Below are 14,023 nucleotides of genomic sequence, written 5' to 3' on the forward strand. Positions count from 1 at the left end.
TGTGTGTGTGTGTGTGGCTGTGTGAGTGGGGCTGTGTGGGTGGGTGTGGCCGTGTGCGTGAGTGTGGCCGTGTGCATGAGTGTGGCTGTGTGGGTGGGTGTGGCTGTGTGCGTGGGTGTGGCTGTGTGGGTGGGTGTGGCTGTGTGCGTGAGTGTGGCTGTGTGAGTGTGGCTGTGTGCGTGAGTGTGGCTGTGTGGGTGTGGCTGTGTGGGTGGGTGTGGCTGTGTGAGTGAGTGCGGCTGTGTGTGTGAATGTGGCTGTGTGTGTGTGTGCGGCTGTGTGCATGGGCATGGCTGTGCGTGGACACTCACGTTGTTGAGGTGCTTCCACTCTTCTGCCCACTCACGCTCTGTGAGCTTGTGGTCGATCACTTCTTCCTGCCGGGACCCAGGCACCACTGCAGATGGAGGAGGTGCACACTTAGGTCCCGCCCACAGCCAGGCTCTGCCCTATTCTCCCAGACCCCACCCATGGGCTGTGCCCACTGGGGATGATGGACAGGGTGACCAAAGGGCTGGTTGACTCAATGAATGTGGAGGATGCCTGAGTTACGCAGCTGCCCCAGGCTCTGTGCACTCGCCTCCGAGGGAGGGTCCGGTCTCAGTCCTGTTCTGCAGCCGGGCCAACCGCGGCTGTTTATGGGATGTGTTTGCCCAGAGCCACCAGGCAGGGAGCGTTGGTGCAGATCAAGCCTGGCTGGACTGGAGCACTGTCCTCAGCTACTGCCCATGAAAGCCTTGCTAGACCAAGCGTGGCCTGAGGATGCCTGGGTGCCAAGTCACACACGACCTGCACCTGCCTCGGTCCGTCAACTAACAGGAAACCTTGCTGGGAGGAGCGGGTCTGTCATTCACAGCAGCCCTCTGAGGTCACCTGCAGGTGCCTGCGACTCAGACAAGGCCACGCCGAGCGGCAGCCAACCACACGGCCTCAGCACCGCCTCCTGCCTGTCCTGTGAACACCGCTAGGCATGCCGAGGCCAGGCTCTCAGACCTGGCTCTGAGGACTGCCTCAGCTGGGAGACGTTCTTTGCTCAACTCAACTCTGCTCAGCGCAGCCTGTCTCAGGTCTTCCCTTCTGTCAGGCTCCAGGACTGAAGCTCCAGGGGCCACTCCCACAGGTCACCAGAAACTGACATGTGAGTGACGCCCAGCAGCGTCCGACTCTTTTGCGGTGGCTGCGCCCGTGGCTTCCTGCCCCCACTGTCTTTGGTATCTGGCTGTAGGCCATACTTCTTGGGGCAGAGGTCTTCCTCTTTGGGCCCTTCTCAGCCCCTAACAATCTCCTAGCCCCCAAACCTGGAATGGCTCCCTGGAATTGCAGAAGAGGTGGGGAGGTGGCAGCCACAGCTCCAAGTCACCACCCTGCCCCGCCGCCTGTGAAGCCGCAGCCGGCACCAACACCCCAACCAAAATAGTGGCTGAGATGAGCCGACAGCTGGCGTTTATTTTTGCATCAGCAGAAGCGGGTGGGAGTCGGCACCTGCCCGACCGGCTGCAGTGCGCCAGACGCCGTCACCTGCTGCCTGGGCCTGAGCCCTGGAACCTTCCGCAAGCTGGGGGCAGGGAGACGGCCTTGGGCAGGGCAAGGCCTCTGCTGACCCTGCCGCCGGGCCCCCACTGTGCCCTGGGCCTCTGTCTTAGCATGGCAGGCCTGAGGCCTTCCCGAAGCCTGTCCTGGGGAGTTCTGGGGTCCTGGGGTGGGGCTGGCCTTAACCACCTCTCAGTCCTCAGCACAGAGGACGCCACAAGGTCGGGCAGGCTGGGCTATGAGACTGTGGGTGCAGTCCACGTGTTCTCGGGGCCTCAGTCTCCTCATCTGTGGTATGGGGGTGCTGCTGCCACCCAGATGCCAGGCTTGGGAATGGGTGAAGGGTAAAATGCACGGAGATGTTTTCTCACCACCCTGTCGTAAATACCAGCCAGGCCTCACGGCAGCCCTCGCTGGTCCCTGTATTAACTGTCCCGGGCCTCCGACTGTGAGGTGGGACTCTTGTCTGACCCAAGTGATGGCGGAGAAAACTGAGATGCAGAGAGCCACGTGACCCGCCTGCAGGTGCTCCATGGGCGTCGCCAAGCTCGGATGAGAACCACGTGGCAGCTCTACTCCAGGCCCAGGCCACCCACCCCAGGGGGAGACGTGGGCTCAGGGCCCAGGACAGGCGCCTCTGCAGCCAGCACCCTGCCCCAAGGCAATGGGGCCCTCCTGGCCCTGAGTGGTGCCAGGTGGGGGCAGGGGTCTCCTGAGTTCAGGTACACACAGCTGCCGGTGACGCCTTGTGCCCACATGCTCAGGTGTACACAGGTGGGCGCACGTGTGCTCCTGGAGCACGCGTCCACGCTCCTGCCCACTGCACTGCTCACCGAGTGGCCGCTGGCGCTCCCGCAGCTCCTGGGGGTCCGGGTGGCGGTAGGGGTCTCGGAAGTGGTGGGCCACGGCCATGTCCTCCAGGCGGTAGTGTGGCGGCGGCGTGGGCTGTGCCGGCCCGTTGCTGGGGCTGTAGCGCTGGGCAGTCAGGGTGCACGGCCGTTTGCTGAGGTGCTCGGGGTGCAGCGGGTCACGGTCTGACCCATTCTCTTTGGTCCTAGCCCAAAGAGCAGGTGGGGTGGGGTCAGCAGATATGGGATGAGCCGGGACGGGCGTGCAGGGCGTGAGGCAGACAGGTGTGGGCAGAGAGAAAGAGGACACATGAGGCTGAGACAGAGACACGGAGCACAACACCAGCCCCGGGGGGCCCAGCCCGGGGCCCGCACTCTCCACCCCTCTGCCAGGGCCTGAGCCAGCCTCAAACCCTGCTGCAGCTACATGGATCCTGGGGCTCGGTGGTCCAGGAGCAGGACCCTGTGCTCTGGGAATGAGGAAAGGGATACACTGGCCTCCTGGGACTGGAGACCACCTGCCCCTTGGGCAGCAGTAGCACAAGCTCATCTGTGGCAGCAGAGTGGGCCTAGCCCAGGCACCTGGGGACCCCGAACTCCTGGATGCTTGGAGTCCATGCCCAGCACAGAGGGAAGACCCAGGCAGTGACCCCCGCCAGCCTCCTCTCTGTCCTCCTCAGCTTTCTGGAGCATCTGGGCCTGCAGCCCACTGGGGTGTCCACAGCATAGAGGCTGGCTGGGCTGGCTGCGGCCCTAGAGGAGGTGCCCTCTCTTACCAAGAGGGGAGCAGCATGAGCTGCGTGTCCCCCGCACCCTCGGCCCAGATGCCCGGAGCCCACAGGTACCTGTCTGGCGTCCTCCTCTTGCCGTTCTCGTTGACTTCCAGCAGCAGCTCTGAGGAGTCGATGGGGGAGGAGGCGCTGGCGTCCAGCAGGAGCTGCTCGTGCTGGGCCAGGTACTGGGTGGGCGTCTGCTTGGCCAGCCGGGCACAGTGCAGGAGCTCCCGCTGCAGCAAGGGCAGGTTTGCCTGTGGGGTGGGGAAGGAGGGCGTGGAGGGCATTGGTGGCATGCAGGGGTGCCCAGCTCCACTCAGGTCCGAGCAGAGGGCGCCTGGGCTGGGTGGCTGACGGCTCAACGTGACCTTGGGACAAGTTCCTTCCTCACAGTGCTGTGAGAGGGCGGGCACGGAGGCTCGTGGGAGCACCTCACCTGGGCCACACAGCCATGTAGTGCGTGTGGAACTTGAGACAGATCCACGGAGGCTCACCCCACCTGTGGGAGCGCCTCACCAGGGCCACACAGCCACGTAGCGCGTGTGGGACTTGAGCCAGATCCTGGGCTCCCAGGCTGGGGCTTTTCCCCTGCATGGAGCTCCCTCCTATGGCGGTTGGGAGAAGCTGAGGAGGATGGTGTGGCAGACAGTGGCTGCTCTTCCCGCCTGCACCCTCGCGCCTGCCCGGCAGGCACCACAAGACCGGGCACAGCTGGGGAGGTGCAGGCTCAGAGCAGGGAGGCGGCCCTGGGCCTGCAGTCGGTCACACGAGGGAGCTGGGAGCGGAGCCAGGCTGGTCTGCCTGCAGTCTGTCCGCTCCAGCTCTGATAGCAAACGCCACGGAGTTGGCCCCCCTCCCCACTGGTTTCCAGCCTCGGCCTGGACGGAGCATGGAGTGGGGACTGAACTCTAGTGTTCTGTGGCCACACTGCTCTGAGCACGTGGCACTTCCTCCAGTGACCCCCCAACCTCAGTGGACAGGGCTGAGACCTGGCTCCACATCTGTGGGTAAGGACTCTGCAGTGAGGCGCCCAGCACACAGGCTTCCTATGTGGACCCCGCCTTTGACACCTGTGTGGACCCGAGGTGCCCGCTGCCCCCTCCCTGGCTCCAGGCTGGCACTGCTGCGCAGCAAGCCGGGCCCCTCGTGTGACTTCCCACAGTCTTCCCAGAGCTGCCGCAGGAGGGCAGACAGGCTGGACGCTGAGCGCGCTGGACCAGGGCCCAGCAGCAGACCACTTGGGAGAGCCAGCAGTTCCAAGTATTTGTAAATAAATACAATTCCCCAACTTTCTCATGCATTTCAAAGCTGCCACGCCGCCTTCTCCCGCCAGCGCCTCCCCTTCCCAGGAGCCCATCCACCAGGCCCTCTGGCAGTGCCGGCTGCTGGCCTGTTTTTCTCTTTGGATAGCTGAACTGGGGCCAACCAGCCATCTGCTGAGCACATTAGGAGCATGAGCTGGGAAAGGAGGTCCCGGGAGGGCTGCAGAGCCCAACATCCTCCCTTCCCTCGTCAGCCTCTCTCCAGGGGCCTCCCCTGGGCCAGTTCGGGAACCTGCTGGGTGCTGTTGGGCAGGGAGAACATCTGGGTCCATGGCCAGCTGGGGCCAGCTGGGAGCCAGGCGGTGGGTGGAGCCATGGCCTCCAGCTTCTGGAGAGCCTGACCCTTTGGCCACGTGTTGGGGGCTCAGGAAAGGGTGCAGGGGACCCGGGACTGGGCAGCAGCAGTGTGTGGGCCAGAGGCACAGCAGCCCTGGGCCAGCAGGGAAAGACACCCCGAGGCCTGCAGAATGGGGTGGGGACTGTGGGAGCCTCCTGCAAAGCCTCCTTCGAGGCAGTGTCCCCACTGTGTCCCCAGGAGCCTCAGCTGCCTGGGGAGGGTGTCACCATTAAATGCTACATAAACCGAGCGGGTCACAAAATGCCCCAACTCCACCGCCTAACGGAGGTTGTGACTGAGCGTGCCTGAAGCTGCCCTCTGCACAGATGGGACATCAGAACGGGGAACTGGCGTCTGCCATGGTGGCAGCAGCGGCCAAGGTGCCAGCTCAGCCAGAGGGCTTTTGGGGACTCCGCTGCTCTGCCAAGCGTCCGGCTACAGCCTCCCTGACGGTGGGCTCTGGCGCCCAGGGGCTGTGGTCTCCCACAGCTCACTTAACCTCTCTGACCCTGGCTGCATCTGCAAACTAGAGCCGTGGAGGCTCTGGCTGAGACTGGCCGTGGCGAGCTCCGGGCGAATTAGCCTGGTCCTTTCTGGGGTTCACCAGACTCACCGCCCCAGCTGCAGAGGAGAGGACCCAAGCCATGGCGGGAGTTCCCGCCAGAGAGGCCCCCCTCAGCGCTTCGGCCCCGAGCCTGCGCTGCACCTTCCCACCACCTCTCCGTCTTTCCTCACTCTGCGGCTATTTCGTTTTTGCCACGTCTCACACCTGCTGTTTCTAGGACGATGTCTGCAAGGCTGCATGAGGATGCCCCACGCTGGGCCTAGGGGCTGTGGGTGTCTCGGGAAGGAGCTACCCCACTCCCAGCCCATGCCACAGTCGGGAACGCTGAGGCCCGAGGGGGCTGGCTGGGGGTCGGACTCCCCCACTGCCTCCTGCGTCTGGAGCGGCTGTAGCCCTGCGGTGGGTGTGGGTGAGGCTGGGGCTCCCTCCGGGGTGGGATGGCAGGGCCAGGGTCTGGCAGGGGGTGTGGGTGGGGTCGGGGTTCCTCTCTGGGTGGGGCAGCGGGGCCAGGGTCTGGCAGGGGGGTGGGTGGGTGGCAGCTTCTCCCGGGGTGAGGCGGCAGGGCCAGGGTTCTGGACAGTATCTGGGTAACTAACAGGTCCCAGAAGCAGAACTGGCTGAAGGATCTTGATTTTTACTTTTTATTTTTGAATCCTTCTGGCCTCCCCGCCTCGAGCTCCATGTCGGAGAGGTGAATGGACTTCACGTCCTGCACAGTCCCACTGGCCTTGGCCTGGGTGGGGGCGTGAGATGGGCGCCCCGCACTCCAGCCACCCTGCACAGGCCAGTGCCGAGGGGAGACTGAGGCAGGACCCTCTCAAGAACAGTGCCGTGGGTGGCGCCATGCTGGGGCATGGCCATGGGCACCAGGGCCTGACCAGACGTCACGGACAGGGGCCGGAGGCCTGGCAGGGCAGGCGTGGGGACACCGTGGGGTCTCTCTGCCTGACCCTGCTCCTGGGGTAAAAGGGGTGGCTGAGGCTGTGGAGCATCTGCTGCTAAGAAGCAGCTGCACAGTGGCCCCAGAGGTCGGGAGGGGTGGAGCCTGAAGCATTAAAGAAGGGAAGGGAGAGCCGCTAAGGAACCGCAAACAGCGCCAGATGGGCCCAGGTTCCTGCCACACCAGCAGCTTCTCCTTCCTCGCCAGCTGTGAACAGGAGCACAGCGGTCGTGGGACGGGGCAGAGAACGGAGGGCAGGCAGGAGGGAGGGGGCAGAGGAGGGAGGGCAGCAGGGGGATGGGAGGGGTGGAAAAGGGAGGGAAGGAGGAAGGGAGGGGGTGTGGAAGCCACAGAGGGAGGGAAGGTAGGTGGGGGTGGTGGTGGGTGTGATGTGGGGTCCACTTGGGGAGGGACTGAAGGAAATGAGGGCCTGGCCCTGGGTGTGCCCTGTGACGGCCACGGCGTTTGCAGTTTGACATCTAGGTTTCAGCCCTGGTTCCATCTCTCCACCACCTGGGGTGGGAGGGAACCAGGGGCCTCAGTTTCCCCACCTGCTAATCGGGAACATGTCTGTGCTATGATACACCTTGACAGGTGAACAGAGCTGTGAGAGATCCTTATAAAGCATTCCTCCTCTGTGGGACCCTTCAAACCCCAGGACGGTGATGACATCCCACGTGAATCTAGAACGTGCCATGCCTCCCTGCAGTGCCCGCTACCCGGGAGGCTGAGGGGTGAGATTCCCCTGAGGCCAGGAGTGGAGGCCCCATTCTTTCCATGTGTCCCTCCATGCTGTCTTCCCAACAGCCTGTGAATGATTCCATTTTGCAGGTGCAGAAACCGAGGCACAGAGGAACTGGCCTGGCCCAGATGCCGGTAGCTGCTAAGTGGCAGGGTCCGGCTCAAGCCGGGGCGTCTGGTCTGGTCTGCCCTCTAGACCCCTGAGGGGAAGCCTGGCCCTGCAGAGACGGAGCACGCGGCGGCGCAGGCAGTGCTCAGGGTGGGCCTGCAGGTGTGGCCAGGCTGGCAGGTTCCTGACCCCAACATGTGCTGGGCAGAGAGGGCCACATGGTCAGTCAGGTTTGGGGAACTTTCCCTCCACTCCTGCTCACAGATGTGCAGCTGTCTCGGGGAAGCGGAGGCCTGCAGCGAGGATCGTCTGACTCTGCAGCAGACCTGGGCCCGTCCCGTTTGCAGGTGTGTGGGAATCATTGCTTGATCCATTCATCCATTCATTCAGAGACAGGGTCTCCCTCTGTCACACAGGTGCAGTGCAGTGGCACCATCATAGCTCACTGCAGTCTTGACCTCCTGGGTTCAGGTGACCCTCCCACCTCAGTCTCCCAGGTAGCTGGGACCACAGGTGCATACAATGCCCAGCTAATTTTTACTTGTTTTTGTAAAGATGGGGTCTAGTGGCCGGGCACGGTGGCTGACGCCTGTAACCCCAGCACTTTGGGTGGCCGAAGTGGCGGATCACAAGGTCAGGAGTTCGAGACCAGCCTGGTCAGTATGGTGAAATCCCATCTCTATGAAAAATACAAAAATTAGCAGGGTATGGTGGCAGGCACCTGTAGTCCTAGCTACTCGGGAGGCTGAGGCAGGAGAATCCCTTGAAAGCGGGAAGTGGAGGCTGCAGTGAGCCGAGATCGCGCCACTGCACTCCAGCCTGAGCGACAGAGCGAGACTCTGTCCCAGAAAAAAATAAAAGATGGGGTCTAGCTATGTGACTCAGACTGGTCTTGAACTCCTGGCCCCAAACAATCCCTGCTCCTCAGACTGGCATCTTTGAAAATGCAGGCTCCGAATGAGTAGGTTTGGGCCAGGCCGAGAGCCCGTGTGGCTGGCAAGCTCCTGGTGCTGCCACCCTAGTCCACAGTTGATCCGGGTGTGACCTCTGACCTGCTTCTACCTGACTGACAGCGCTTCATCCACCCGTCTACCCGTCACACAGGCCCCTCCCCACCTGTCCGCAGCCGTCCGCCGCATCCCACCCTCGCCTCCGCTCTCTGTGCCACGCGTTCTGTTCCGGTCACATGGACGCCTCTGCTGTTCCTCAAGCTCAGAGGGCACCCCATACCTCAGGGCCTCTGCACGTGCAGTTCCTGCTGCCTGGACAGCCGGGGGCTGGCTCTGCAGCAGCTCCGCCCTCATCCTTGGCCCTTGCCAGCGTGCCCTGCTCAAGGGGCTTTTGGAATATTTCTCTACCACACACACGCAGATTTGACAGTGGTTGTGGGCTGAGCGCCTTCCTGGCCCCGGGATGCTGGCTTCAGGAGGGACCTGCCGCATGTCCTGGGCCTTGTCCCCAAGCCACACCTAATGCTGGTGTGTCAGTGCTCAAGCATCATCTGTGGCTAACGCGGACAGCTCTGCCCAGCACTGGATTTTTTTTTTTTTTTTTTTTTTTTTGAGACAGAGTCTTGCTCTGTCACCCAGGCTGGAGTACAGTGGCATGATCTCAGCTCACCGCAGCCTCTGCTTCCTGGTTTCAAGTGATTCTCCTGCTCAGCCTCCTGAGTAGCTGGGACTACAGGCACGCGCCACCACGCCCAGCTAATTTTTGTAGTTTTAGTAGAGACGGGGTTTCACCGTGTTGGTCAGGATGGTCTCGATCTCTTGACCTCGTGATCCGCCCGCCTCAGCCTCCCAAAGTGCTGGGATTACAGGCGTGAGCCATGGTGCCCAGCCTCCTGCACTGGATTTAGTGGCTGAGTAATCATCAGGTCTGCTAACTAATTTTCAGGCCTTAACTAGTAGGAATCGGCCCAGGTTAGTCAGTAGTGCTCCCCTAGGTTACTAAACGGTCCCAGGTTGGCCAAGACTGATGCCTGATCACACACTAGCAAGGAACGGATTCGGGGCCTCGCAGGGAGGGGCTGGGGCTGCCGTTACCTTCAGGAAAGGAATGACAAACGGCCGCAGAGGGAAGTTGGTGGCCTCCTGGAGCTGGCAATGAAACTCCTCGATCGTCAGCGTCGAGTTCTACGGGAGAGAAAACCCGCCTCTTGTCGGCACCACGCAGCACAAGAGCCAGCACCGTCCTGCCCATGCCTGAGGGGGCAGCCTGAGGAGGCTGGGGAGGCAGCCCAGGAGCCGGGCAAGCCTGGGAGGGTGCAGGGGGCATTGCGGGAGTGCCCACGGCCGGTTGGCAGGACGGAGCCCACGTGAAGGGTGGCTGTGCTGCATGTTCATGAAACGGAGGGAATGTTCAGGTGCCAAGGCCCCGGCCGCCCCGCCCGACTCACCACCAGGCCCAGCACCAGCGCGCGCACGCGCTCCCCGATCTCTGGGGAGATGTCGCTGCCAAACTGCTGCAGGGTGGTGAGGAAGCGCTTGAGCTTGCTGAGCTGCCGGGCCCCGCAGGCCGGGGGCAGGTGCTGTGTGGACAGGGAGGCCGTGGACGAGGTGGCCGGGCCATCGCTGAAGCCGTTGGGTGTGGACGGCGCGCCGTTGATGGCTGTCGGCGAGGGGTTGCTGCCGTTCATCACTGCGGGAAGGAAGGGAGCGAGGGGGGCACGTGAGGACGTGACAGTGACGCTGACGGCATGACCCAGGGGCGGCAGTGTGTGGGTGACCCCCATATAGGCACCGAGGAATGCGAGCTGAGCAGAGCCCTGGCACAGTTAGGGCCTGAGGAATAGCTCACTTCATAGTGTTACTACTCAGCTGTTTCCTTTTATATAATCCTTTACATAATCATATATTCGTTTATAGAAATAGGGCTTGAAGAATCCCTTTATATAATTCTCTCTATATAATCATTAATAGTTGATAGTATGAGTGCCTAAAGAATATTCCCTGCATATATACCTATAATCATATCTTAGTTCATAATCGGAGGAATGCCTACAGTGGACACAGTACAGAGCATGAATTAAGGAATAAGCAGCTTATCATCGGAGGAATGCCTGGAGCAGACACAGTGCAGAGCATGATTTAAGGGAAAACAGTTACACCAGGACAAGAACCCATGGCCCAGGTGGCAGCGTTCAGTGACGTAAAGATACCCGCTGGATGGCAGGCTTGGCGAGAGCCACTCCTCCTGATAAAGGAGTTGTAGGACCTTGCTCCAGTTCTTGTGGAAGGCTGCCCTCAGACCGGCAATCCACCCTGGTGACTGTGAACTCTATCAGCTCTTGCTCCTGTGCTGCTCGAAAAGCATCTTCCCATAGAACCCATTGGAAGCTGCCAGAAGGTGGCGGTAACCCTGACAGCTCTGTCACTGCCGTGTGACTTAAAGCATCCTCCTATAAATCTTCTTAGAAGTAGATTGCCATAGATAGAAGTATTGCACACTGCACCCTCTTCACTGCGCACAGCCCACCTTCAAGCCTCGGTGACCTAATGGGGGTGGACCCCTCACTGCACACGGCCCTTGCCTTCATGGGAATGGGCCCCTTGCTGCGCACTGTCCACCTCCTGGCCTAGGTGACCTAATGGGGGTGGACCCCATGTTTTATTGCTCACGACCCTATCACTATCCTTAAAGATGATTTCACTCAGGCTGGGCGTGGTGGCTCACGCCTGTAATCCCAGCACTTTGGGAGGCCGAGGCGGGTGGATCACAAGGTCAAGAGATCGAGACCATCCTGGTCAACGTGGTGAAACCCCGTCTCCACTAAAACTACAAAAAATTAGCTGGGCATGGTGGCGCGTGCCTGTAATCCCAGCTACTCAGGAGGCTGAGGCAGGAGAATTGCCTGAACCCAGGAGGCGGAGGTTGCGGTGAGCCGAGATCGCGCCATTGCACTCCAGCCTGGGTAACAAGAGCGAAACTCCGTCTCAAAAAAAAAAAAAAAAAAAAAGATGATTTCACTCACTGCCCTGCCCCCTCACCTATACACAATCAATACTCACTGTTCTGGACATTCGGGGCCTCGCCTGACTCTGCTTATAGGTAGCATGGCCCCCTGAGCCCAGCTGCGTTTTCCTTGTACTTCTGTGTCCTGTCTCTATTTCTCAGATCCTGCGCCTCAGCACAGCATAAGGCTCACCCCACGACCCTGTGGGGCACTCAGCCTTACATCTGGCTCCCAACGTGCCCTACAGCAATGAGGACAGCAGTGACGGAGGAGGACAGCAGGATTCCCGAGCCCACCCAGGGCAGCTCTGCCAGACCTCCGTGTGCTGACCATCTGTCCACTTAGCCCTGCACACACACCCCCTTACAGATGTGGAAATGAATACCCTGGGAGGTGAAGGCCTGGGTACCAGGCAAGGGCACCCACAGTGGTGGTGGCTACGGAGTTAACTGTGTTCTGAGTGTGGCTTCCCACCCAGCATGACCCTTGGGACTTGCTCTGGGGCTGATGTGAGGCCCTTCACAGCCAGCAGGCGTGTGGCCCCTACGCCAGGCCTGGGAGACACCGACCCCCCCAGGCTGGCTCAGGTTTTCCCTGTGAACAGGCAGACAGGGCTTTTCCACACACTAGGGGCTTGACAGTCCAGTTCCCATGTGCTGGAGGCAAAGAAGACTTGGGATTTGAGAAGCTGCTCTTACCCCTGAAAGGCCAGCTGCCCTCACACCTCTGACATGATGTTCAGAAGCAATAGCTCCTACCCCCGATCAGGCATCTCCTGACCCTGAGCAACTCTGCCCACAGGCATCTCCCAGCCCAGCAATGCTTCCCCCACAGGCATCTCCCAGCCCCAGCAATGCTTCCCCCACAGGTATCTCCCAGCCCTGAACAATGCTTCCCCCACAGGCATCTCCCAGCCCTGAACAATGCTTCGCCCACAGGTGCCTCCCAGCCCTGAACAATGCTTCGCCCACAGGTGCCTCCCAGCCCTGAACAATGCTTCCCCCACAGGCATCTCCCAGCCCTGAACAATGCTTCCCCCACAGGTGCCTCCCAGCCCTGAACAATGCTTCCCCCACAGGTATCTCCCAGCCCTGAACAATGCTTCCCCCACAAGTAACTCCCAGCCCCAGCAATGCCTTCATTTGCACACAGACCCAGTGCCTGAGCTAAGAGGGTCCCAGAGGACAGAGGAACTGGGACACCCAAGGACATGCTTGGTGGGGTCCTGCTTCTGGTGGCTGTGTGCACACAGGCCAGTGTGTGTGGAGGACAAGCAGGTGACATAAGGGACAGCTGGTGAGCTTGCCACAGGGCTGCCTGTTGGCCACTGAGACGTGACCGCCTGGCTGGCTCTGCTGTCAGGGTCAGTGTTCCAGGGCCCTGGCAGACATGGGGCTGCTGTGGAAAGTCCCAGGGCCAGGCCTTGCCTCTTTTCTCAGGTGACAGAGCTAAGGCCAAGCCTCTTGTAAGGAGTCCAGGGCAGCCCTCCTATGCCCAGCCCACCTGCACGCGATGTGCCCTTGGCCTCAGGAGCCTGAGCGGTGACCCCATGCTCTGCAGACAGGTTGGAGGCCACAAGGCTCCCAAGTCCACTGCTGACAGGGGACAGGCCCCGGCCAGCTCCTGCTGTGAGGAGCACTGAAGCCCTGTGCACCCACACCCGGCTCCGGCCTCCTGCACCTGGACACTTCCCTGACACAGGGCACCCACTTCCCTAGAGAGCCCTCCATTTCCCTGCCTCCATTTACCCCCCACCACCCTTGCACACATTCATGCATGTACAACACACATGTACACACACACATGCATGCACACATGTGCATGTACATGTACAGAGGCCTCTGAGGGGTCGGCCCTCTCCTGAGTGTCCCTCCAGTAACCCTTAGGTGGCTGCCCTCGGCTCCTGGCACTCCGCCGTCCCAGAAGCCGCCTGTGGCTCCCGCCTTCCTGACCCTTGGTCCCGTGGCACCTGTGAGGTGCCTCCCGAGTGGGGGAGCCGTGCTGTGGCCTGGGCTGGGCTCTGCACCTGCACATACTCGACAGGCTGTGCAGTCACCATGTGTGTCCCTCATGGCAGATGGGTGCTGAGGCATGGAGGACATGCAGCAGGGTGGCCCGGCTCCCTGAGACCCCCTCCCAGCCCCGGCAGACCCCACATGCCAGCAGCCAGCACCGGGCACAGCGGGAAGGGGCGAGGCCGGCCCTGCACTCAGGACGTTCTCAGAGGAGAGGGCGGAACAGATGCGCTCATGGTGGCGGCCTCTCCTGGGACCCAGGGCTCACCCTGCTCTCTCTCCACCCTGGGCCTCACAGTCGCCTGCTGCAGGAGCTGCGGGAGGAGACCAGAAGGGCCACAGAGGCCCTCAGACGCACCAGCGTGGTGAGGGTGTCCACAGAGACACAGCCCTGCCCTCAAGTTCCAAGCAGGGCGGCAGGGAGCAGAGGGCAGCGTGGTGGCCGGGTGGCTCAGGCCTGTGCCTACCTCCTCTCGTTCCTTGCACTGCCCAGGTCGGCCAGGACCACTCCGTCCTCACTGGTTTTATGGGTTGGGTGTTACGTGACGCTGTTGGCAATAACTAGCCCCATGCCTAGAATTCTGGAAACCACTAACTGAAGGTCAGAGTTGGCACAAAACCTTGAGTGCACATGTGGCCGTGGCCTCAGCCTCTGCTACGGGGTGGCTGCAGCATAGAGACACCTCTGCTGCTGGGGCTGTGAGCCTCCCTCCACGTAGATCCTGACCTCCCTCCACATGTGTTCTGGTCTCCCTCCACGCGTGTTCTGGCCTCCCTGCACAGGGGGTTCCGGCCTCCCTCCATGCGTGTTCTGGCCTCCCCCCACACGGGGTTCCGGCGTCCCTCCACGCGTGTTCTGGCTTCCCCCACACGGGGTTCTGGCCTCCC

The 14,023-nt window shown here is 61.5% G+C and overlaps 1 protein-coding gene across 1 annotated transcript in view; it reads right to left on the reverse strand.

Moving 5' to 3' along the window:
* Window positions 1–14,023, reverse strand: part of CBFA2T3 (CBFA2/RUNX1 partner transcriptional co-repressor 3) — a 94,127-nt gene that overhangs the window by 11,607 nt on the left and 68,497 nt on the right. Inside the window, exons 4-8 of the mRNA XM_032283899.1 lie at window positions 9,564–9,805; window positions 9,211–9,300; window positions 3,224–3,405; window positions 2,364–2,584; window positions 223–397 (exon numbers count right to left, since the gene is read on the reverse strand). Coding sequence (XP_032139790.1) covers window positions 223–397; window positions 2,364–2,584; window positions 3,224–3,405; window positions 9,211–9,300; window positions 9,564–9,805 — 910 coding nt within the window. The remainder of the gene's footprint in view (window positions 1–222; window positions 398–2,363; window positions 2,585–3,223; window positions 3,406–9,210; window positions 9,301–9,563; window positions 9,806–14,023) is intronic.

Source organism: Sapajus apella, unplaced genomic scaffold, assembly GCF_009761245.1.
Source record: "Sapajus apella isolate SASKATOON/1434 unplaced genomic scaffold, GSC_monkey_1.0 scaffold15, whole genome shotgun sequence".
In the NCBI taxonomy this organism is placed as follows: Eukaryota; Metazoa; Chordata; class Mammalia; order Primates; family Cebidae; genus Sapajus; species Sapajus apella.